Genomic DNA, 24,237 nt, shown 5'->3' on the forward strand with positions numbered 1-24,237 from the left:
TTGTGTGTGCTACTAAAGCATCTCAGATCCGTTTTAGGGAGGAGAAACATGAGGTTCAGAGAGGATACGGCCAAGAGAATGTGTGGTGGTGCCAGGACTCAAACTAGACCTGATCCTGGAGTGCTTGCTTTTAATCACTTAACCTAGGACTGCTGTTAGGACTGCTACTGTTTTTGTTGCTGTTGTTAAAATCATGACCTAATCCTGCATGCTCCTGCCTACCCCAAGGCTGGGTACTTGGGACCATTTGTTGACTTTAACAAGACATTAAAGATTGCTCAAGTTGGAACCTTGGAATCACAGCCTTGATTCCTTTCCTTTTTTTTGTAAACTCTTTAAGTTGGTGGATTCTGTCTTCAAAATAGATCCGTTATCTTGCCCACTTCTCCCTGCCTCCACTGTTCTCACGCAGATCTTGGTGCCAGTCTCCCCCTGGGCCATCACAGCAGCCGCCTCTCCATCTCCCTCCCACCCACTCCCAGTGTCTTCCCCGCAGGCGGCCAGGGGGAACGTGTAAACACCTGAGCCAGGTCACATCCCTCCCATGCTTGGAGCCTTCCTGTATCTCCATCACACTCAGGGTGAACACCAAAGTCCATGCGATGGCTTGCAAGGACCCGCACAGGTCTGCCCTCATCCCTGAAGTACCTTCCTCCTTGCTTCCTCCCCCCCAGAAACTCACTCCCCGATGTCCCTCAGACTTACCAGACATGCTCCTCCCCCAGGGCTTTGCAGGGAACAGTTCCCCTTTACCTAGAATGTCCCTGCAGACGTCCGCAGGACTCCCTCACCTTCAAGGCTTTGTCCAGATGTCAGCTCCTCAGTGAGGCATCCCTGACCACCCTGGCTAAAAATGACTGTACCCCCCTCCCCACTTTATTCTTCTCTATAGTACACATCATTTCGAACATGTCATTTACTGTCTCCTCCACGATAAAGTTCAGAAGTTTCTCGTGGGAAAGGGGTTTTGTCTGTTCTGTTCACTGCTTCATCCTCAGTGCCTAGGACAGGGCCTGGCATATAATGGGTGTACAGTAAATGTACCTGAGTGACTGAATGTGTGCAACTCAGCTGGAGGGCCTGCCTGGGACTAAAGGAAGTAGAGAAAGGATGAATTGGGTAGGAGACTGGCTTGGTGTTCAGGAAGGTGATGGATGGGGTGTATCAATGCAAATAAAGGACACAGGCTGAGACTTTGTCACAGACGTTTCTTGGAGCGAATATTTCATGCCCCCTCCCCAATGACAAGGCTGGGTCTTTGGCCCCCATCCTCCCCCACCACTGCAGCCTGCACTGATAACAATATTGAGGTCACAGACTGGCTTGGAATCGAGATCAGGAAGATAAATGTCAGGGTGCCTCCCCCAAATCTGGGGGCCAAGCATCCAATCTGAGGGGCAGGCAGCTGGGAAATTGGGCCTGGGGGCTCCAGGGTCTGAGGTCTTCCTGGCTCCCAGGGTCAGCCCTCCACGCACCCCTGATTTGGGGGTGATGAAGAGGAATCATGGATCAGAGGTGGGTATCAGCAGGGAGCAGGACCGGGAGACCTGGGAGAGGCGGTGCTGGGAGGTGGGGGCCGGGGGAACCTTCCCCGGCTCCCACCGCTTCATCCGCAGATCCCACAGCACCTTACAGCACTCTGGTCCCCGTCCCACCCCTCCCCAAAACGAGGTAGGTTAAGAATGGAGCTTCCCCCCGCCCACCACGGAAGGGAGGAGACCGAGGCACAGAGAGGGGGATGGGGACCCAGGCTGCCCCAGCCCCCGGTCCCTCCGCCCTCAGCTCTGGTGGGTCTGACAGTGATGAGAGCTGGGCAGAGTGGGGATGGGAGGGACATCCCCCTGTTCTCTCACCCATCCCAGGGTCTGGTTGGGAGAGCTGAATCTCACAGGTTCCGGATGTAATAAATAGTTAATAATTTAAAGGAAGTGACAGAAGGATCTAGCCCTCTGACCCCCTTGACCTATCCCTTGAACTCCTACAAGGTCATCCAAGTCTGGGTAATGAAGAAAGGTAAGTGCACATTTCCAGATGCTTGGGACCAGATGCAGGTCCCAAGCCCACAGAGCATTGAGATTGTCTTGCTCCAAGACCTTGATCCTCCCATTCAGGCCATCAGATCTGAGGTACCCTGGAAGTCCCATCCCACTCTGGAAAGAGACTGTGGCAACCCCCTTGCCCAGAAGAGGGATCACAGAGGGCCGTGAAATAGGCTTTCAAACTTCGCAAAGCAATCCCCAACTCTGAGATGGAAGGGAAGGGGTTAACAGGGCAGAACAGAAGAAGTTTGGACTAGGACTTGGGTTCAAGGTCAGGCTTGGGGCTGAGTGCAAGGGGTGTGCGTGTGTGTGTGTGTGTGTGTGTGTGTGTGTGTAGATCCATAGCTAGCCTAAAAAGTGACTTCGTGCACAGTGTAGCCAGCAGAGTGCAGTGTGAATTCCAGCCACACCCCCACCTTGACTGTGTGGCTTTGATTACTGAACAGCTTGCGCAATCATCTATGGCAATGCTAGGTCCTAAAGATGGGAGTGGGGGAGCTCTGGGGTAGTTCTGGAATTCAGAAACATGAGCTCAAAATGTTTGTTTTTTTACCCTAGTAAAAGGGTAGTTCTGTGAGATGCTGGGGGCTTGGGCTGGGATCCTTAGGACTTGAATTCAGAGGTCTGGGACCTTGGGGTTTCAGGGGCTTATAGACATCAGGATTCAAGGGCACCAGGTCTTGGGGAATATCAGGCTTAAGAGGCTTGAGTCCAAAGAAATCTGGGATCTGAAGGTGCTATGGCCCTGGGGCACTTCAGTTCTGTCTCTGGTATGGAGGGACCAAGGTCTTGAGCAGGGACCATCCCAATGTTGTGTAGGCTTGAGCCCTGAATTTGGGGTATCAATGGCACCTTGGGGTCTTGGGACCAGTGCTCCCAAAGCACCTTGGGGTCGCTCAGGGGCTGGGGGCCAAGGGGTCAGAGGTCTGGGTTGCCATGAACATCCCATCTTCTGGGAGCTGGGCTTCCAGCTTTTAGGGAATTGAGGATCTGTGGATACAAAGCAGCCAAAGATTCCAGACTATTATGGGGCTTGAAATCCAAGTCTAATGGGTTTTGAAAAAGGACTTGGGACCAGTGTCTTGGGCCCCAAGGTGTTGGTGGCCTTCAGTACTACATAGGGGAGTACGAGGCACATCAGAGTCCCATATAGGAGATCCAAAGCTCCTGGGAACACTGCCTTGGGGTGGGTGGGTCTACAGAGGTCTTTGGTCCTTGGCTCCCAGAGCATCTTGGAGTCTGACATCTGGATCTTGGTTGGGGGGAATGGGAGAGACTCTGAGATGGGTCTCCCAAGTCATCTTGGTCAGAGAACATCTGGGCATATCGAACTACTCAGGGCATTGTAAGAGAGTTTGGTGTCTCAGGGGTCCTGGAGGCTACAAGAACATCTCAGATATGGGTGCCCCAAGTTTTAGGTGAGCATTCGGTGACCCTCTGGGGTGAATCTGGGTTCTATGGTCTCATGATCTGGGAGGAATTGTATACAGGCAGGGTCGGGTACTGGTAACTCCTGACTAACTCCAGGGCTGTAATCTGAGGGTTCATGGCGTCAGGCATGATAGGGTCTGGGTTGGTTATTTGAACAGGGAGTTGGGGTGCAGGGCCCTGCGTCTCTCAGGGATACAGATGCTCCCCAGCCTGCCCGAGGTGTAGAGTGTGGGGGATGCCTGGAGTCTCCTCAGTCTAGGTCAGGGAGGGGATGGCAGCAGGATGGGGACACCAGAACTCAGGATGCCTGGGACCTCTTGGACAGACATCCCAATGAAGCTGGGTCTGGGGTCTCTCAGTCCTAGATTTGGGGTCCAGGTTCCAGGTCTGGGGTCTCTCAATCCAAACTCAAGCTCCAAGTTCCGGGTGTGCCTAGGTTTGGGTTTGGGGTCCGAACAGAGTCCAGGGTCCTGGACCCTCAATTTTGGGTCCTCGGTGCAGCTACTGGACCCACCAGGCCGTCCTCACCGCGCCGCCTCCTCGTGGCGACCCCCGCAGCCAGCGCAGCCACATCGTGCCGCGACCCAGTGGCATGCGCGCAGGGGCGCATAGCAGCAGAGGCAGGGCACCGCCAGGGAGAGGGCGGCCAGCGCGGCCCAGCGCGCGGCGGGACGCGGGTGGCCCGGCTCGCAGGCGCACGGGTCCGAGAAGTCGCCCTCGGCGTCTGACAGGCAGTGGTAGAGCAAGCTCTCGGCGCACCACAGGCAACTGAGCCGGCGCACCAGCAGGCGACCCGGGTCCGGGGCCTCCGCGCAGCGGCCACCACGCCCGTCAGCTCTGCGGCGGAAGAGCGCACGGCAGTGCACACAGCGCGCCGCCTCCTCTGCCTCCGGGGAGGCCTTGGCCGGCGCAGGGGCAGGGCCGGGGCCGGGTGGTGGGCGAGCCGGGGGCGCTGGGGGCGCAGCCTCGGCGAGAGGGGCGGGTAGCGCGGTGGGAGGCCCCAGGGCTGCACCCCTCAACGCGCCGGTCTTGGCGAAGCGCACGACGCAGGTGGACAGGGCGAGGGGTGCGGGCGGCCCAGCGCGCCGATAATCCTCATAGCCACGGCCGCCCCAGCCCGGGCCCCCTACCCCGGCCAGGGGCTCTGAGGGCTCCGGAATCCCCGTGAACGGTAGGAGCGGAGGGTAGCTCTGCGGGACGAAGGGACAGGAGAACAGGTTAGCAGGGCCCGTGACCCCCACACTCCACCACAATCCATCCCAGTTACAGAAGACTTGAGAATCCAAAGACCCCGCCTCAGGCCTCATTCATCCTAGGAGGCTGTCCTGGGATCCTGAGTGTGTGGGTCCGGCACTGACTTCCAAGCCCTCAGCCCACTCCTCTCACAGGGGACAGAGGATATCAAAGAACAGACCAAAGGCACCAAGCCCGCACCTTAAGGACCCAGTGGTCCAGGCTCCCAGGCCTGTTCTTTCTCAAGACTCAGGAAGTCCCAGCTCCCAGATCTGGGAGCTCTGGACCCCAGCCATCTCCTCCTTCAGGACGCAGGAATCTGGTCCCCAGGGAGCTTTAACCTCCTTGGATACCATGGCCCTCCTAACAAATTAAGCAGTCTAAAGAACTCCTTCCATGAGTACAAAAAACTCCCTCATATACTCGAAGATTGTCCCAGCCGTCCCCCAAACCCTTGAGTTCAGAACTCAGAACTTTCCAAAATCTTCAAGAGCGCAGGAGACAAGGGAAGCCCTCACCCAACCCTCGGAAGGACCGAAGTCTCCAAGCACCCTCCCACCACGACTGCCATCAATTCAAGTCAGCCGGCCCCCAGGATCTGTTTGTGGTTTTCTTGCCCTTCTGGGGGTCTCAGCTCCCGCCTACCTCGGGGCCCAGCACCCTGCCCCACTTCACCCGGAGCCCCAGACTTCTGCTGGAGGTCAGAGGTCGCACCTGAGCGGAGGAGCGCCGGCGCTGGGGGGACGTGGCCGGCCCGAAGCCAGAAGCTGACTCCACGGTGATGATAGTGGCCGCCGCCGCCGCGGTGGGAGGCGTCTCCTGGTGGCTGTGACTGGAGGAGGACTCGCTGTCCACATGGGACTGGAGGAGATTGGCGGCCTCAGAGCCGAACCCCCGGCACAGCCGATGCCCTCACATAGACCCCCTCCCGTGGCGAGCGAGGGCTCTGCGGCCAGACAGGCCTCGGTTCAAGCCCCGGCTCTGCCACTGACTGGTTGTGTGACCTCCGGCAAGTGAGCTCATCTCTTTGAGCCTCAGTTTCCTTCTCTGCAAAATGGGGATCATAATAGTGTCTATTCATAAGGATGTGGTTAGGGCCTACTGTAAAGGGCATGAGGATGCCTGAAGTATGGGGAGACTGGAAATGGTTATTGTTATTTGACCCCCTCTTCTTATCTGCTCAGCTCACCAACCTATAGAACATCAAAATATCCTCCCTTCCCAGAACCCCCCTCCCTTGGCCGGCCAGCCACCTTCCTGCCTCATTCCCACCACCACACCTTTACGGGGGCAGCTTCACCCACCAGGAGTGTTCTCCTTCCTCACCCAAACCAACCGTCCCTTACAAACGGAAACGTCACTTCTCAGACCTCGGACTCTTTTCTGTAGCTTGGGGATCATTCTGACTTCATCCATTACTAGCTTCAGTAAACATTCATTGAGCACCCATGACATGCCAGGCTCACAAAGGCCACTGTGAGGACGTAAGACGGAGCGTGGAAAGTACAGCGTAACTCTCAGAGAGCGGAAAGTACAGTGAGCACTCAGTACGTGGGAACTGTCTGCGTGATTTGGGTAGCCCCACCCACATCTTCCCCTGACCCTGGGACTCCGGCTTTTCTGCCCCGGGAACCAGTTTTGTTCTCCTAAGTCTCAGCAACTCCCACTGTTCCCAGCAAATGCCAAATCGCGTCTGACATTATGTGCATTTATTCATTCAATAAATTTATTCGACACATATTTACTGAACACTTACTGTATACCAGGCACTGTTTTAGGCATTGGAGATGCAGCAAGAAAGCAACAAAAGATCTTTGCCTCCTGGAGCTGGCATTCTAGCACAGGAGACAGGCAATATGCTAACAGGTAAGAAAATTGTCTACTTAGAGAGGAAATAAGGGAAATATCTAGAAGATGGGGAAAAAATTAGAACGGGTTAAGGAGCATTGGAAGACGCGATTTTTAAACAGCTTACTCAGGAAAGGCGATATGTGTATAAAAACCCTGAAGGAAATAAGGGGACGAGCCGTGTGGAAATTTGGGGAAGAGTATTCCAAGACAGAAGGAACAGCGGTGCAAAGACCCCGAGACAGGAACGTGTCTGCTGTGTAGGAGTAACAGTGAGGAGGCTAGTGTGGCTGGAACAGAGTGAGCAAAACGGAGGATAGGAGGCCGGATGCTATGGGATCTTATATGCTTTGTCCTTTACCCTGAGTGAGATGGAGCTCTGGAAGGGGTCTGAGTAGAGGAATGGCCATGATCTGACTCAGATATCAATAGCGTCTCTCTGGCCGTGTGGGGGGAACTTCCAGGCAATAGGGAAGAGGAGGGGGGCAGTTGGCAATAGGAAGCTGGTGGGAATGCTGCAGCTGGAGGGTGAGGCTGGACATTCAAATTCTAATCATTTTGAAAGGGAGGCCAATATTTGATGACAGATTGGATGAGGGGCATAAAAAAGGAGAAAAGTCAGGGATGAGTTCAAGGATTATACCCTGAATAACTAGAAGGCTGGACTTGTCATTAATTTGTTTACTGTAAAAGATAGTTTATCTTAAAAAAAAAAAAAAGTTTCTACCTTGGGGCGCCTGGGTGTCTCAGTCGGTGGAGATTTGACTTTTTATTTCGGTTCGGGTCATGATCCCAGGGTCATGAGATTGAGTCCCGCGTGGGGCTCGGCACTGAGTGTGGGGCCTGCTTAAGATTCTCTCTCTTTCTCCCTCTGCCCTTCTCCCCTGCTCATGCGTGTACGCGCTCTCTCTCTCTCTCTCTCTCTCTCTCTCTCTCTAAAGTAAATTTTTAAAAAAATCTCTGCCTTTCCACACTAGAATAGAAGCTCCATGAGGAAAGGGACTTTGTTTTGTTCACTGATGTATCCCCAGTGCCTAAAACACTACTTACTGAAGGTGCTCAATAAATACCCTTGAATGAATGTGTGACCCACGACAGAATGGGAAAACAAGGATAGCTGGCATTAAGTTGACACTAACAGTCTGGGCCCAGATTTGTGTCCCCCGCATGTGGCATGGTGCCTGATATACAGAGATGCTCAAGAATGTTTGATAGAGACAGCCCCCCGGCACCCCCAGCAGAGCCGTGTCCTGGAGGAGACTCACCGTCAGAGGGCAGGGAGTCTCTGCGGTGTCCTGGGAAGGGGAGGAGGAAGAGGAGGAGGAAGAGGGGGTGAGCGAGCCTGGGGCAAGGAGAGAGGCAGACAGTGAGCTCCCCAGGCCAGGCTCCAGATTCTCCCACCCCTCCACCCCATCCCCCAGTACCAAGGCCTGCACCGCTCACCTCGCCCCAGTGCAGCCAGTGCAGCCAGCAGGCTCTTCTGGAACTCGTCAGCTTCTGCGGGACTCTGAAACGTCAGCCCAAACTTGCAGTCGCCCAGGCTCCAGTGATGGAAGATGGGGTTCACCTTGTTGTAAACCAAGCCTGGCCTCAGGGTACACTCCAAGGTGGTCTGAGGGGGCAGGGAGGGGGCAGGTCAGACACCCCCTTCCAGACATGCCTGTGCTTCCTCTTAACCCTCAGTCTATCTGCATACCTAAGCATCCCACAAATTTCATTTCTCAACCCTAGGTGTACCCTTGAACCCTGATCGACACCCCAACACCACTCCCCAATTTTATTGAGCACACCTCTGATGCTCCAGTATTTCCCCCAAGCCCTTGGTCTCCACATTTTCCTTTTCCTAGTAGCCCCTTCTGATAACCCAACATCCCTCCTTCTGACTCAATAATACCCCCCCAAACATTGCTGAACATCTCAAGGTATTACTATTAATCTCCTTCTGATGCCCCAATAATCTCCCAAAACACTACCCCCAAATTCCTATCAAACTCCCATAGATTTCCCCCTCAGATGCTGGTCAACGCCCTAGATGTTTCCTCATATCCTGGCCCAACGTCACTGTATTCCTTCACACCATTTCAAATCCCCCTGGTTGTTCCTTCTGACCTCGGCTCTGAGATGCAACCCATCCCCCAAGCCTTTTCAAACAATCCACGTCTTTCTACCACATCCCCTGCTGAAACTTTGACAGTGTCCTTCCAGCTCATGCCAGATAGCCCAGGATACTCCTGCTGAACCCACATATAGGACTGGAAACCCTATTTGACACTTCCAGATGGTTCCCCACCAAATGCCTCCATATACTTAGAGCAGACAGGGGCCAGTGGTGTAGGGCCTCCTGGCAAGGATCTCTGAGCAAGATGGAGCCACAGGAGGGTTCTGAGTCAGGGGTCAGCAGGGCCCCTGTGGAACAGACTGCGGTTGAGGGAGAGAGCAGGAGCAGGGCAAGGCCAGCGAGGAGGCTGCTGTGATAGCCCTCCAGGCAACGGCAGTGGACAGGACCTGCCGAATACCCCAGATATTCCCCAAACTCCCAGTTCTTATCCAAAGACAGGTATTCACTTCCAAACCACATCCCACACCCCAGGTTGATTCTGGGCTGGGAGACGACCTGACCTCACCTCTGCACTCCCAGCCCCATCCCCTTACTTCCCCATGCCCCCACCCTACCCCCACGCCCCGGGGTGGCTCACTTTCTGGTCCCGAAGGCGCTCCCCGTGGATGACGTAGTGCCCCTGGCGGGCCCCCCCCTCGGGCCTGGCCCCTCGGACCCGACAAACGCTCACCTGGCTGAGGCCCCCGCCCCCCACAGGCAGCCAGCCCCCACTGGAGTCATCTCGGGCCATCACCACGGCTCGGACCTGAACCATGTACCTGCAGGAGGTGGGGAGACAGGGACAAAGTCAGTGAGCTCCGATCCCGCTCTGCCATTCAGCGTTCGCCCCAAGCCTCATCTCCCTCTTCGTCCCTCACATCTGGATCCACTGCACCGTCAGGCCCCGATTCTCACCTTCCCTTACATACCTGCCTCTCCCCCCACCCCCAATGCCCACCTTCTTCCAGCATGGCTTCTTTCTTCCTCATGCCACCTCTTTTCTCCCATGCTTACCTTCTCCGTATCCACCTTTTCTCTCCGCACCCACCTTCGTCCCTTTCCCCATCGTTCCCATCCTGACCCCCACAGCCCCAGTTTTCCACTTCCCTTCCCCCTCCCTGCTCTTCCCCTATCAACCCAGTCTCCTTCTCATCCCTCAGCACATTCCCACAGCCCCACCCATCATTCCCCCTCACAGCTGGGTGCCTGCGCATATGTATTTTCTTAGAGCCCATCAACTCAGCTCCAGATCCCCCTACGCTGCCTCCACACTCGGCCGCCCAGGCCACTGGCTGGGTGAGAAACCCAGGCTCTCTTCCCCCCACCCCTTCCCGGATTTATGAATGAGACCGGATGCAAAGCTCACTGAGTCACCCAGCAACGGGAGATGGGCAGGGAGCAGGGAGAGAACCAGAAATGGCCAGAGAGAGGCCGAAAGGGAGATGGAGGCAGAGGAAGCCAGAAACGGACGACCGAGACACAACCAGAGTGCATTTCATTCACAAAAATCAAGCCTGCTCCCTCAGGTCCCAGCCCATGGAAGGCAAGGGAGAGAGACTGAGGGGAGGTGGAGAATTGATCCCTCCTCCTCCCCCTCCCCGCCCCAGCATCCTTCAGAACCATCTTACCCCGCCCCCCAGCTCAGGGGACGTAGCCCTCCGCCCAGTAATCGTGATCAGCGTCCAGCCCCTCACTACCACCTAGCGCAGGGACCCTGGCGTCTGAACCTTAGGGACCCAGGCAGCGAGCTCTAGCCCCTTCCCCCACCTGCAGGCTGCCGGTTTTCCCCAGCCCTTCGGGAGGGTAAGGGGCGGTCGCAGCGCCCCCAGCCCCCTTTTCTCAATGGGATGGGATTTTGTGAATGAGCAGTCACGTGATGCTGCTTCCTTTGTCCGCCCGCCTCCCCCGACAACAGGTGAAGCAGAGAAAGAGGGCAGGGGTCCCCCAGGGCCTAGCTGGGATGGGACGCGGGGATTTCTGAATGCCCCACGCTCCCCACACATCTGTTTCCCTGGGGGAGTGGTCCCCAGAGTTCCCAAATGGTAGGGGTCCAGTTCGGAATTTTATGAATGGGGCGTCTTCGGAGAAGTCCAGGCCCCCAAATGGAGACTGATACCCCAAATGGCTGCCGCGCAGTTTAGGGGCCCCCAACCCCTTGTCCTTCCAGCCTCGGTCTGGGGGCGCCCCGGTGGGCAGGAGGAGCAGCGCGGTCCTGGCCGCCCCCTCACCGGGACAGGCAGTCTGTCAGCCCCCGCCCCCTCGCCCCCCTTGGCACCTGCCTGGGAGGCTCCGGCCGGGCTCCGAGCGGCGGCGACTTGGCCTCCTCCTCCTCCTCCTCCTCCTGTTCGCTCCGGCTCCCTCGCTGGCTCCGGCGGCGCTAGAGACGGGCACCGGGAGCCGGGGCGACGGGGGAGGGAGGGGGAACCTGGAAGATGGGTGAGGGGGAGGGGGCGGCTTGGGGGAGGGGTAAGCGCGAGGCGGGCGTACTTGCCCGCTGGGTCCTAGAGCCCGCCACTAGCTCCAGCGAACAGCCCCCCAGCCCCCATTTTCTCGGGATCCAGAGAAGATCACCCCACTTTCCCACTCATCCGCGCCATTGATCCCTGAGGATGGGGGGAAGGGTCCGGGACACGGCCTGTTCTCAGGGTTCTAAAAAGGTGAGGGTCTGCTCTTTGGGTTCTAAATGGGAGGGGCTGACTACCTGGTAGGGATCGAAAAGGGGTGGGGCGAGAAGGGAGCCTTCGCAAGGGGGCGGGGCCAGAGGGCCTTGGGAAGGAGAGTCGTTGAGGACGCCGAGGGCGCGGACAAGCACTTGCGTCATGGAAGGGGCGGGTCCACGGTGGTTGAGCCTTCTAGGCAGGCCCGAGGGAGGAGAGGGTCTTGGGAAGAGATGCAGTGGGGGTCCTTAAAGGGCGGAGTTTAGAAGTAAATTGCCTTATGGGCGGAGCACATGAGCGCCTAAAGGGAGGAGCTACGTTGCGGTGTCCGTAACGGGCGGGGCTTCGAGGGAGGGAATAACGAAGGGGGCGGAGCATTTATAAAGGGGAGGGGCTAAGGACAACGTACTAAAGGGGTGGGGCCTAGGGCCACAAGGTCTGGGGGCGGGGAGGAAGACAGCGGAATATTTCAAAGGGAGATCCAGGTTCGTCAGGGGCCGGCCCCTTGCTGGCTCACAGGAGGGCGGGGCCTCGAGCCCGGGGGCGGGGCCTAGATCTCGGGGTCCGCCCCCGCTGTCTCGCCCACTTGCCATCACCCGCTTCACCCCCGTTCTTTTCGGTTATTTTCTGCTACGGCCGTTCCCCGCCCTGCCCTGGGCCCAGGGGGCCGCGGTCTGAACTTTGGTCGGCTGGAGGAGTCGGTGAGTGGGAACCTCTGGGCGAAGACGGGGCCAGGGCGGAGCTTGGGGGAAGGGGTGGGGCCTGAGTGTTGAAGGAGGCTGGTAGACCAGGAGCCGTAAAAGTTTAAGAGTGAGACCCGAAGATCTGCCGCTGCCTGGGAAGAGGGAGAGACTCAAATGATCGTCACAGAGAGAGGGATCGGAGGGTTAGAGGTGAGGACTGAAGGGTTAGTAAGACAAGAATACCGCGGAGGCGAGGCCAGGCCGGGGCGGGGTTGATGAGGCCCGATACACAATCGGGGGCGGGACCAAAGAGCATGGGCGGGGCTTCGGTCTCCAGAGCCAGGTTTGAAGGCCTGGAGAGAAGCTTGAACTCCTTGCAGGCTTTGTAGGCTACTGAGCACCATCATCATCACTGATGTGGCCTGACAGACTGACAGAAAAGCGGGCAAGACCTGTGTCTTAGAGCCTGGAGACCGGGGACATGGCCAAAGTGTAGGGATGTGACCTGAGGGACAAGCCGGGGTGAGGGTTGGGTGGGGGGAACAGGGACCGAATCTGAGTACACTAAGAGGATGGAGCCTAAGTGTCTGAATAGCAGCTGAATGGGGCCATGAGGGGGAAGGCCTGACAGCAGCTGCATGGGCGATGGGGAAGAAGGCTTGAGCCTCGAGAGTCAGAGAACAGGAATGCAGCGAGAGACTAGTGACAGACGAGTGCCTGAACGGATCTTGGAGCACAGGGGAGGGTCTGGCGCGGACGTGTACGACCAAATACAGTCAGCCTCGTAGAGTCCCCACAGTTTGGGCGGACTGACTGGCGGAAGTTTTTCCGATCACAGTCCCCGACCTCCGTCAGAAATGGGGAACGTGCAGTCGGAGCCTTCCGCGGGCGGAGGCTCCCGAAAAGAGCAGGCCTCGGACCGCTCCTCTGACTCCCGCCGTACGTCCCCGGTGGAGCCTGAGGTGACCCCCTCCTCCCCGGCCATGCGCCTGGCTCGAGGGCTGGGCGTCTGGTTCCCTGGCAGCTCCGCGCCCCCGGGAATCCTGGTACCCCCGGAGCCCCAGGTCTCACCCTCGCCCCTGCCCCTGACCTTAGAACTGCCCTCGCCAGTGACGCCCCTTTCAGAGGAGGCGGCTGCGGCCGCGGTCTCCACACCACCCCCGCCCCCCGTGGGGACCCTGCTGCCCGCGCCGTCTAAGTGGCGAAAACCCACGGGCACTCCGGCGCCGGTGCCCCGGATCCGCGGTCTGCTGGAGGCGAGCCATCGCGGCCAGGGCGATCCTCCGAGCCTTCGTCCACTGCCGCCGCCGCCCCGGCAACGAACTGGAGAGGACCCCGACTCTCTCCCGAGGGCCCCATCCCCTACTCCGCCCTTCTTGGCGCCGCGGAAGCCGCCGCCACCGCCACCGCCACCGCCACCTTCCGACCGGCAGCCCCCGGGCCACAGAATCACTCCTGCTCTGGCCACACCCGCCACAACCCCCACAGAAAGCCAGGTGGGGCACGGCAGCGAGGGCCAGATGGCCAGGCGAGCCCGCAGAGGGGCACCTCCCCAAGCAGGAGAGGGCGAAATGGTCCGGCCCGCGGTCTCCGAGTCTGGCCTGAGCCTGCTGTGTAAAGTCACCTTCAAGTCAGGGCCCCCTTTGGCCCCTGCGGCAGCGTCGAGTTCCTCAGCTGCCAAAGCCTCGCTCGGGGGCGGGGGCGGGGGCGGAGGCGGAGGCGGAGGAGGAGGACTCTTTTCCGCTGCCTCGGGTTCCATCTCTTACGCCGAAGTCCTGAAGCAGGGGTCTCTGGCTCCTGGGCCCTCTCGACCCTCGGGAGAGGTCCCTCGGGAGTCTCAAGAAGCAGAAGGCGGTAATGGAGACGGCGAGGGGTGTTCTGGACCCCCCTCGGCGCCTGTGTCCCATGCCAGGGCCCTTCCGCCGCCACCCTACACCACCTTTCCAGGCTCGAAGCCCAAATTCGACTGGGCGAGCCCTCCCGATGGCCCTGAACGCCACTTCCGCTTCAACGGAACCGGCGGCAGTGTCGGGGCGCCCCGACGGCGCGCGGCCACGCTCTCAGGGCCCTGGGGCTCCCCACCGCCTCCACCAGGGCAGACGCACCCGGGTCCGGGGTCCCGGAGGCCTGCACCAGCCCTGCTGGCGCCGCCTATGTTCATCTTCCCGGCGCCCACCAACGGCGAGCCTGCGAGCCCCGGGCCAACAGGCCCACAGGAGTTGCTGCCACCGCCGCCGCCCACGCCACCACCCACGCCTCCTCCCGCGCCACCGCCCACACCACAGCCGCCGGTGCTCCAGCCAACGCCGCCGCCCGTGGCCCGCCCTCCCACCCCAGTCCCGGGCCACTTGGAGTCGACCCTGGCTCCCGCCCCGGCTCCCATTCTGCCCCTCGCCTTGGCTGCCGACCAGGCCCCGGCCCTGGCCCCATCCCCGGCTCCAGCTCCCACCACAGCGGAGCCAACGCTGCCTGCGCCCGCGCCCATCAAGGCCCGCACGCGCAGGAACAAAGGTCCCCGCGCAGCCCGGGGTGCGACCCGCGCGGCGGGCGCCCCCGGAGATGGTCCTCGCGAACGTACTGCAGCCACCGTGACTGACAGCGGAGGTGGAGGGGGTGGTGGCGGCGGGGCTCCTCCAGCAGGGATGGCTAACACGGGCACCACTCGCCACTGGCCGCCCTTCCAGGTGCTTAACTCTTGTCCCTGCAAGTGTTACTGCCGCCACCAGCTGCGTCATCGCCGTCTACCACGCAACGTATCTGCCTGGTGAGGGAAGGTCGTCGGGGTGTAGGGAGGGGAGGGAATACCTCTTAAAAGTCCTGAACCCGACTTTTCCTGGATAGAGACCCATTCAGCTTTGGTGTCCTGACTCCAGCCGAACCATTACCCTTCCCTTGGCTGTATCTCAAACCCAACTGAGTTCCAATCCCCTGGGGACCTAGAAGAAACTTGACACCATCCTGACCCATGACAAGGGAGAGGGAACACCTAGGTCCAACCTCTTGGTATCCAGATCTCCAAGCTGACCCTTGCCCCTGTGACCTTCTGGAGCCATCAGGGAGGGAAGCTGGTGCCAGCTGGCCTGATCCTATTCAAGGCCTTGACCCTGTCCTGAGGGCACCAAGAAGGACCATGTCCCAAGCTTTTCAGGGAGAGGGGCAGAGGGGAGGAATGCATGCCTCCAGAAAAGTCCTGGCCTAGCCCCTGGCACTCCTGACCCCTCCAGCCTCTTCTCCTGACGCAAGGCTTTGGCAGCCAGAGGGCACTGATGCCCCAGTCCTTGTGCTGCAGAGGCTACACCTGAGTCCTTAGATCCAGAGAGCATCCTTCAGTTACACCTCTTCCACCCCCCTCCACACACACACACACACACACACACACACACACACACACACTCTGAATCTCAGGATCTGGTCATCAGGGTCCATCTGACCTTGGTTCCTGAGACTCTGAATCACTGGCAGACCCTCTGCTCTGGATCCCTTGGGGTTCAGTGGAGGCAGGACAGGTTGAGGGGATGCTCAGAACACAGAGTCAGCAACCCTTAGCCCCCCTTTTAAATTTGAATGGATACAGCCTTGCCCTAGACTGTTTTGATGCTCAAACATGGCCCCTCATACAGATGGGGAAAGTGAAACCTATAAGGGTTAAGGGCCTGGCCACATGGCAATGCCCTGCTGATTCTACCCTCCCCCTAGGCTGAGCACGCCCACCAACCACCTGAGCGAGCCGCCTTGGGTTGCCACCATCAAGCTGGCTGGCTCCCTGGTGGCCGGGCTGGAGCACTACGATTTGCAGGCCACCCATTCCAACTGAGTGCAGTCTGCTCAATGCCCTCTGCCTCCCCCTCCTTGACAATAAAATAACCATCTAGATATCTAGCTACCTGTCAGTCACTTGCTTAGGGTCGAAGGGATGGGATCGGGAGGGCAGAGGTCTCCATGAAAGCAGCACATCCTGGAAACAGGGAGACTGGACCCAGAACAGCAGAACGGAGGTTCCATTGATCCAGCATCCAGACTGATGGGCCCAGAGGTGAGACGGTCGCATTACCCTTAACCCCATGAGCTCCATTTGAGCTGATCGGTGCCAAGTTCAGATGTTCAGCACAAATCACTCTGGAAAGCAGGGGTGATCATTCCATTTTTACAGCAGGGAAAATGGACTCTGGAAGACTTTGTTGAAAATCCCACATCCCACAAATGGCTCAGCCAGATTTGGACTCTGCCTTAAAATACCTTCTCGAGAACTTCAAGGCAGGAGATACAGGCTGGGGGCGGTACAGGAGGTCGTAAGTCACAGCACTGGCTCAGGAAGGGTGGGAACCAGGGCAATCCCAGGCTAGGGCCCACACCAATGGTTCCACAGAGGTCTCAAACTGGTAGCCCACAGACGGGTTCCATTTCATAGGTCATTTAACAAACTGGTTTAATTAGTTGCAAACATTTTTAAAATTGTGATGCTTCACCCCCTTCGCTGAAAAACTCGAGCCTTAGCTTGGCCTCCCTGTATGTCCACGGCTGGCTACTACCGTCCCTCTGCCTGGGACCGGGGCTCCTTCTGCAACTGGGCCCCTGCAGTGGGCAGCTGTTTTGAAACCCTGAGCAATGGCCACTGGACAGAGGCTGACCCAACAGAGGGTTATCTCAGACCGCAGAGGGCCCCCCAACTTCTAAGTTCTTCAGAGATAAGGAACTTGTCTCTCCATCATTCCGCCCGGGGAGACAAGGGCCTGGAAGAGAGAATGTCAATCCACCTTTATTGGGGGGAGCCCTGCACTGCAACTGCTTTAAATAACGTAAGCCCTGCCCCACCCCAGCCCCTGATGGCTCAGACGATCATCTCCAGCTGCCGGGCATACTCGATGACCTGTTTGGCCAGTTCCGTGGAGGGGATGGTGGTATCTTCTGGCTTCTGTTGCTGGCTGGCAAAACTGTAGTAGTTGTTGAGGCCCAGAACCCACCCTCGCTGCAGAAAGGGAAGGATGACAGATGGGTGGGGTGATCACACAGGCTCCCTCCCCACCCCATAGAGCCAGCACGAACCGACATGGGCCTGCTGGTACTCTACCCTACTCTGCTCTACTCTACCAACCTGCTCTACCCGCACAGCTCTAGACAGATAACTTCACCTCTCTGTGCCTCCGTTTCTCCATGTTTGAGACACGGACTCTGATCACACACCTCCCTGGGTCTGCTATGAGGATTCAGTGAATCAACACCTCTAAAGCACGGAGAAGTGTTTGGCCCAGAGTAAACGATCACTAAAGATCAGTTGTCACCATTGTTCGAGTTCAATTCCACCTCTTCCGCTCAGCTCTTGACCCTGCTCAGTGACTGGGGTGAGTACACCACATGCATAAACCATCTCCAGGGGCACTGCATCTACATAAATACCCCAGGCCGAGTGAGGCAAAGTCTAGTGGAGAAAAGCTGCAACCTCCAAGGAATTCTGTTAAGGACAACAGCTCAACGGGTATCACGTGTCCACCTCCACCTCATGCCAAGTGCTGTGCTCATCCCACATGTTAAATTCTAGCTCCACTCTACAGATCAGGAAACTGAAGCTCAGGGAAGTTCAGCAACCGGCCTGAGGTCACACAGATGGATTTCGACCTCAGCAATCCTGCTCCAGTGTCCCTCTAGGCCATCCCACCCTGCTGTGAGCACACCCCTGACCCCACGGCCCCTTGCCCTATACCCCAGCCACCTTCTTGGCGTAGTCCGTCATCTTTTTGGGTGTGTTGAAGAAGAGGATCCGGGTGGCCTCAGTGAAAAGGATTTTCTCATAGGCCTTCTCGATGCACCCAGCAATCTCATCCCTGGGGAAAGATGAGACTCTCATTACTGAGCACAGACAACTCTCCAGGCCTTGTCCTCCCCGGCCTGACAGGTGTGAGCTCTGACCCTTCAGTTCAGCACTGATGGCTGGAACATGCTACCTGCCCCGTTTAATCAAGGCTTGGAGACGGGGAATAGCTTGACCAGAATTGCAAAGCCAGGGCCACAATAGGGTCCAGAGCTCTCAGACTCCTGGGCCCACACTCTGAATCCCACTCTCAGCCATGAGGACTTCAGACTGTCTGAAACCCAGCCTGGGATTCACGTGAGAGGACCTCTTTACAGAACGCTCCCCCACCCCCACCCCACCCAACACACACACACACAAGGGTGCTGTACCCCATTTCTAGATCTGATCCTGAGAGGGTTCCCTGCTACCACTGTTAAGAGGTACCAAGATCAACACTGAAGTAGAAAAACAGCCGAGGATCAAATCACTGAAATGAAAGGAGGGGTCAGCGCCGGGGCAAAAACAGTGACAGGGAGTGTATGCATCCATTTCTGAGGCATTTTATCTCCCAGACCAAGTGGTAGGTAAGCAGACACTCATTATGTCACTCCCTGTTCATTCTGGAGAGCCAAAATATTAATTGCAAACAGCTTAAACTCATTAAATCCCCTCTTCACTCCCACCACATCTCTGGGCTTGGTTTTGCCATCCAAGAAATGGAAACCCAGCTCAGTCTGGCACTTTGCCTCCATGAACTAGCTCCACCACCACCTGGACCCTTTTATTCCTCAAGGCACATGGAAATGTCGGCCCACCCGCCCGTGCGATGTCTCTTGTGCACGCAGCAACCCCTGAGGGGCTAGTGGGACTTCACGACCCCTTTCTAAGGAAGAGGAAGCTGAGGGTTCCACAGTTCAGGTGATCTGAGGTGAGGTCACATGCCTCGCGGGCTGGAGCACTTCTACGACAGGCTTGCTTCTCGTCTGCCGAGCGCTGTCCGGGTGCCAAGCCCACCCCTGGATCTGACACATATGGGCACATGGATTAACGGCCCAGAGTAAAATGAGGGCTGTTTTCCACAATCTCATGACAAGTTCACAGAAAGGAGAACCGATATGCCCAGCTTCCCCAGATCACAAATGGCCAGAATGGGATTCAACTTGGGGCCTTCTGACTCGAGTCCCAGCTCTCTCCGAACCCCACAGGACCCTGGCCCCTCACGCACCTGATAGTGTCAAGCAGGATGTCAATGAAGAAAGTGTAGCTCTCAGCAGGGATGTTGCCTTTGGCCAGGAACACCTTGTTATAGCTGCCCTCCATCAGGTACTGTAGAGGTGGGGGTGGGCAGGAAAAGAGGATGAGGAAGAGGTAGCACAGAGGGCTACCAGCTGAGGCCCCACCATATCCCCAGTGCCTTCATAATCCCCTCTGCTAGAACACCCTTTGCCATACAGTCATGCATTCCCCAGGCAGACTGGACACGTCCTCTTCCAGGAAGCCTTCCCTGGTTTGTACATGTACACACACGTACACACACGTACACACACGTACACATACGTACACACACACATTCCTTCTCCAACCTGCCTTGGACTGGTAGCTAATTATCTTATCTATCCTCCAATCACAGGAGAGACAGAGCTGGATCCACCCCAAGCTCATTCCTCCACTCCTTTGCTCTAGCTGTGCTGCCGGCCATAACTGCTCTCTCTCCCATCCTCCCCGCCAACCCCAACAAAATCCTCCCGTGAGACCTCAGCTCTAGGAACTCCTTCCTAACCTCAGGTACTAAGGCTCTCCCCTGACCGTGCTCACCTTGTTCCAGAAATACTGTCCTCTGCTTTCCCTCAGTCATGCCAGGCATGTTTCTGCCTTTGGACCTTGGACTGGCTGCTCCCTCTACCAAGACCACTTTCCCCCCCAGATGTCCGTATGGTTGGGTTCTTCACCCCTTTCAAGTCTTCCTCGAATGTCACCTTTTCAGCAAGGCCTTCCCTGACCACCTTATCAAAAAATTCACCCCTGCCCCGACTCACCACCCTCCTTGCTACTTTTTCTTCATAGCACTTAACACCTGACAGACCACATAAATTAATCTTTTTAAAAAAATCTTTTTATGTACTGTCGGCTTCCTCATCTGAATGTCATGCCCACCAGATCATGGATTTCAGCCTGTTCTGCTTGCAGTGGTCTGAAAACCAACCCAGCACATGGCTGGGGCTCAACAGCTGTGGACAAATGAGCAAATGAGCCAACAACAGGTGAACCCTGCCCATTCCTCCAGGAAGTCTTCCCTAATGTCTGTGCCTGCACCACCACCTTCACACCTGCCCCTCCCATCGCCCCCTCACCTGCTCCAGGGACACAGGATGCTTGATGTACACATTGGTTTGGATGTCCTTGGCAGGCAGCCTCTCCAACTCCGTGTGGAACTCAGCCACCCGGTTCTGGGACAGCAGGAAGAGGAGGTTGAGGCCCAAGAGCTGGTGCATGTAGGCTGACTCGGGGAGCTGCTCCCTGTGGACCAGGGTGGGGGAAACAAGGTAAGGAAGGCTTAAGTGCCTAGGAGCCCCGCCCACTCTAGGCTCCAGGGACCCTGATGATGGCCCTGTGCGGTCTCCTTGGAGAAGTATCAGGGCCTTGGTAGTCAGATGAAACTGAAGCCCAGAGAGGCATGAAGTCACAAGCCACATGGGCCCAAGCAAGTGACTTTACTTCAGTAAAGTGACTTGGCCTCAGTTTCCCTAACTGTAAAATGAGTACTACCACAGCATCCATCTCATAGAAGGTGGGTCAAACGAATAAGGGTTAAGTGAATTAAATGACTTAATCCAAGTAAAATATTCAGAACAGTACTTGGCTACAAGTAAAATGATCAGAACAGTACTTGGCTAAAATAAATATTGTGTGAGCGTTAGCTACGATTATGATATTAAGAATTATCATTCTTCCTTTAGGGGGGAAAATGAGCCTTAGGAAGGTGAAGTCATTTGCACAAGATCACATAATCAGGAAGTGGTAAAATGACTTTCAAACTCAGGTTTGCCTGACTTCTGATGTCAAATTCTTTTTTTTTTTATTACTTTTTTTTAAGTTCATTTATTTTTGAAAGAGAGGCAGAGCGCAAGCAGGGGAGGGACAGAGAGAGAGGGAGACACAGAATCCGAAGCAGACTCCAGGCTCTGAGCAAGCGATCAGCACAGAGCCCGACGCCGGGCTCGAACCCACGAAATGCGAGATCATGACCTGAGCTGAAGTCGGACACCCAACCAACTGAGCCACCCAGGTGCCCCCCCCTTTTAAGTTTATTTATTTATTTTGAGAGAGAGTGCAAGCAGGGGAGGGGCAGAGAGAGAGGGAGAGAGAGAATCCCAAGCACGCTCTGAGCTGTCAGTGCAGAACCCAATGCGGAGCTTGATCCCACGAACAGTGAGATCATGACCTGAGCTGAGATCAAGAGTCAGACACTTCACTGACTGAGCCATCCAGGCACCCCTGATATCAAATTCTTCATCATTAATCCACTCAGGCACCATTGAGTTAAAAATCATTAAGTTTTATATTCAACACATATCCAGCAAATCCCTGCTCTACGCCCAGCCTCATGCTAGGCAGTACTGGAACACAGCAGTGACCAAAATCCCTCTGCTTTTAGGAGTCCAGTGGGAGAGACAGGTGCAGGATGGGGGGGGGGGGGGGAGCAAAGTCGGAGGGGTCAGGGCTGATACAGCATCGGAGGCCACAGGAAAGAGTTTAGTCTGGAGCCTGAGGGCTATGGAAAGCCATCACAGATTCCAAGTAGGGGACTGACATTGGTCAAAATTTAGTATCACAAAGATTCTACTGGCTGCCATGAGGGATGAATCCAAGGGGGCAAGGCTGGAGCCAGGGCAGGTGAAAGGTGACAGGAGCGGGCAGTGGAAATGTAGTGTGGGAATGTGGAGAAGGGAACAGATTGGAGGCCAACAGAGACTGGATGGTACAATCCCAGGATAAGGACCTCCAGGGCAACCACCTGACCCTGCAGCCTCTGGAGACACAGCTAGGCAAACAGGGAGTTCCAGGGTGAAGGAAGATGACCTGAGTGGCTGGACCAGCAGCGATTTAAAAAAGCACCTGCATGGCTCAGTCAGTAGAGCATGCACGACTCCTGATCTTGGAGGTTGTGAATTCAAGCTCCACAAGGGGTGCAGAAATTACTTAAAATTAAAAAAAAAAAAAAAAAAAAAGCCTACCATATAACTCCCTGCCCCCACCCAACGAGGGGCAGGACCCATCCTCACTTGTAATCAAAGTAGTAGCATTTGAGCTGGGCCATGTAGCGTTCGAAGGAAGGGATGTCCTTGCGCAGGATGCTCCACTGGGCCCCAATCTCCAGAATGTCACCTGTGGGGGACAGAGCAGGCTCTCAGGGGGTGACTGAGTCCCTCTCCTGACCACCATTCCTCCCATCACCGCCAGCCCATCACCCCTCCCCACAAACCCCAGTTGACACTCACGGGCCAGAATGAGCTGCTGTTTGGTCAGTTTGGTCCCTGTGGTTGGCAAGAAGTTGAGCTCCAGCAGAACCAGCTGACAAGGAGAGCAGGGAAAGAAAACGATGGGACTGCAAGAACAGGTTACTTATATTTTCTAATCCTTAGTTTTCCCACCTAGGAAATGGAGCTAATCATCATCCCTGACTCATAAGGTTGATGTGAGTTTTAAAGGAGTCAGTCCTCATAAAGCACTCAGAACAGGGCCTGGGCACACGGAGTGCCCATTTAGGAGGACCTCATGTTACAATTATTAATAGCCCCACTAGGTAAACAGGAGACATACTTCATGCCTGATTCAATGGAATCAAAGGGGTGGGGGGACACTAGCACCTTCAGTTCTTGTTAGACCTTTCCCACATTCTATCAACTCCCATCCACCCTCAGATCTACACCAGGGAGGGAGGGGAGCCAACATCCCCCCCATAATCCAGCCCACATCATTCCTTATCCGACACACCTCGCTCAAGGACTTGGTCCAGCCCACAATACTTGTACTCTTTCACAAACACGGTTGGTCGGAAGCGCCCTGGGCACCATTCTGGTCCTCTTCTATAAGAATCTTTTTTCTAGGTTCAGTCCTGCCTTCAAAACTCAGCTGCTCCCTCCCATCCCCACAGATGCGTCCCTAACCTCCAGATCTCCGATCCTGACTTGGTCTGGTCTAACCATACACCCCTCATCTCAGGCTTCCTTCATCACCCTGTCCGGTCCTCATTCCCCACCTGCTTTCGTCAAGAACCCACCCGCCCCCGCCATGAGAAAAACCCCGGTACTCTCAGCTAGGCCTCCAAACACCAAAACATTAACCTTTCACTCGGTTGTACCAAAACATTTTCCATCACACCTCCCCCCCCCACTGTGGGGCCGTATTTGATCCGTTCCAAACCTCTCTCACTTCTTCACCCCTGTAAGCCCGCACTTTGGCAGTTCCGAATCCTTCACCCTACTGGATCCCCCTGCCCGCCCTGGTCTCGCTCACGGCCGGGAACTCGGCTGGGTCTAGACCCCTCGTAGAGGCCCCCGCCGAACCCTACCTTGAGACGGCCCAGCTCTTCACCGCACTTGCTAAGATTGGGGCTTTTGCGGTTCCACTCGCCCTTAAGTTGCTCGTACATGCCGGCCGCGACCTGCAGGACTGCGCCCGAGGCCGCCGCAGGCCCTGAGCCCGAGGCGCCGGGCGACCCGTTCACCGCCGCGGCCGCCATCTTCCGTGATGCGGCAAACCTCCTCCCCGACTTACGGCAGCGACGCCTAAAGCCTCTCGCCCGACGGAAGTGGGGCCGAAAGGTGGAGCCCAGAGCCGGGGGCGGGGCTACGGCTGCCGGCCCCGCCACGCCGCGGTTAGCGTTCAGTCGCTCTCGGGGCGGTGCCCTTGGAGCCCGGCCCTTAATGAACATGTCAGTCAGAGCTCCGCCTCTGTTGTCATTCAAGATGGTGACCGGAAGTTCGCCCCTGCCCTAACTGACAATGGCAGCGGTCGCAACGACTCCCCCACCTGCCGTAACCAATATGGCTGCACTGGCTTCAGCCTGGGCGTTCCGAACCCTGCTTTTCGGTCTTCAAGGTTCCACCTTCACAGAAGCTCCTCTAAGCCAGGAGGGGGCGATGGTAGAACTCTGTGCCATCATTTCCATTTTATAGATGGTAGCATCACTGCTGCTAGACCTTGTAGCTTCTTTTTCCTGCCGGTTTGCTAAGGGATAAGCACTAGATTTTGTTGCTTTAGTTTGTATTAACATACTAATGAAGTTGAGCATCCTTCCTGTTTATTGAACATTTGGATTTCCTCTTTGAAATTTTTTTAAACACTTCGTTGTTTAAGTTTATTTATTTTTGAGAGAGAGCGCAAGCACAAGTGGGGAGGGGCATGTTGGGGGAAGGGGAGAGACTCTGTCAGTGCGGAGCCAGTTGCAGGGCTTGAA

The 24,237-nt window shown here is 56.5% G+C and overlaps 3 protein-coding genes across 4 annotated transcripts; 1 reads left to right on the forward strand and 2 right to left on the reverse strand.

The window, feature by feature from the left end:
- Nucleotides 1-970: 970 nt before the first annotated feature.
- Nucleotides 971-9,746, reverse strand: SPRED3 (sprouty related EVH1 domain containing 3). The gene is made up of 5 exons (XM_049621006.1): nucleotides 9,248-9,746; nucleotides 7,995-8,163; nucleotides 7,817-7,893; nucleotides 5,418-5,564; nucleotides 971-4,660 (listed from the first exon to the last, which is right to left on the reverse strand). Exons 1-5 carry the CDS (start codon nucleotides 9,422-9,424, stop codon nucleotides 3,995-3,997), a joined length of 1,236 nt encoding a protein of 411 aa, XP_049476963.1. The 5' UTR covers nucleotides 9,425-9,746; the 3' UTR covers nucleotides 971-3,994.
- A 2,010-nt stretch (nucleotides 9,747-11,756) lies between these two features.
- GGN (gametogenetin) lies at nucleotides 11,757-15,868 on the forward strand. 2 transcript variants are annotated; one of them, XM_049621787.1, is made up of 3 exons: nucleotides 11,757-12,007; nucleotides 12,828-14,753; nucleotides 15,686-15,868. In XM_049621787.1, exons 2-3 carry the CDS (start codon nucleotides 12,847-12,849, stop codon nucleotides 15,801-15,803), a joined length of 2,025 nt encoding a protein of 674 aa, XP_049477744.1. In that variant the 5' UTR covers nucleotides 11,757-12,007; nucleotides 12,828-12,846; the 3' UTR covers nucleotides 15,804-15,868. The 2 variants fall into 2 exon arrangements, with proteins under 2 accessions (XP_049477744.1, XP_049477745.1); XM_049621788.1 differs by lacking the exon at nucleotides 11,757-12,007 and adding an exon at nucleotides 12,033-12,199.
- Nucleotides 15,869-16,398: 530 nt separating this feature from the next.
- On the reverse strand, nucleotides 16,399-23,749 carry PSMD8 (proteasome 26S subunit, non-ATPase 8). Its single transcript, XM_049621789.1, has 7 exons — nucleotides 23,350-23,749; nucleotides 22,277-22,349; nucleotides 22,061-22,163; nucleotides 20,129-20,294; nucleotides 19,003-19,103; nucleotides 17,697-17,808; nucleotides 16,399-16,955 (listed from the first exon to the last, which is right to left on the reverse strand). Exons 1-7 carry the CDS (start codon nucleotides 23,710-23,712, stop codon nucleotides 16,818-16,820), a joined length of 1,056 nt encoding a protein of 351 aa, XP_049477746.1. The 5' UTR covers nucleotides 23,713-23,749; the 3' UTR covers nucleotides 16,399-16,817.
- Between the last annotated feature and the right edge of the window lie 488 nt (nucleotides 23,750-24,237).

This window comes from Panthera uncia, assembly GCF_023721935.1.
Source record: "Panthera uncia isolate 11264 chromosome E2 unlocalized genomic scaffold, Puncia_PCG_1.0 HiC_scaffold_19, whole genome shotgun sequence".
NCBI classification, from domain to species: Eukaryota; Metazoa; Chordata; class Mammalia; order Carnivora; family Felidae; genus Panthera; species Panthera uncia.

Coding starts and splice junctions, on each gene's coding strand:
- SPRED3 (XM_049621006.1), bottom strand. CDS start 9,424: ATGGTTCAGGTCCGAGCCGTGGTGATGGCCCGAGATGACTCCAGTGGG. Junction 8,164..9,247: donor AGCGCCTTCGGGACCAGAAA/GTGAGCCACCCC, acceptor CTGCCCCCTCAG/ACCACCTTGGAGTGTACCCT. Junction 7,894..7,994: donor ACTGGCTGCACTGGGGCGAG/GTGAGCGGTGCA, acceptor TCCTTGCCCCAG/GCTCGCTCACCCCCTCTTCC.
- GGN (XM_049621787.1), top strand. CDS start 12,847: ATGGGGAACGTGCAGTCGGAGCCTTCCGCGGGCGGAGGCTCCCGAAAA. Junction 14,754..15,685: donor CCACGCAACGTATCTGCCTG/GTGAGGGAAGGT, acceptor CCCTCCCCCTAG/GCTGAGCACGCCCACCAACC.
- PSMD8 (XM_049621789.1), bottom strand. CDS start 23,712: ATGTTCATTAAGGGCCGGGCTCCAAGGGCACCGCCCCGAGAGCGACTG. Junction 20,295..22,060: donor TGCTACTACTTTGATTACAA/GTGAGGATGGGT, acceptor CCTGGTCCACAG/GGAGCAGCTCCCCGAGTCAG. Junction 19,104..20,128: donor ATCCTGTGTCCCTGGAGCAG/GTGAGGGGGCGA, acceptor CCACCTCTACAG/TACCTGATGGAGGGCAGCTA.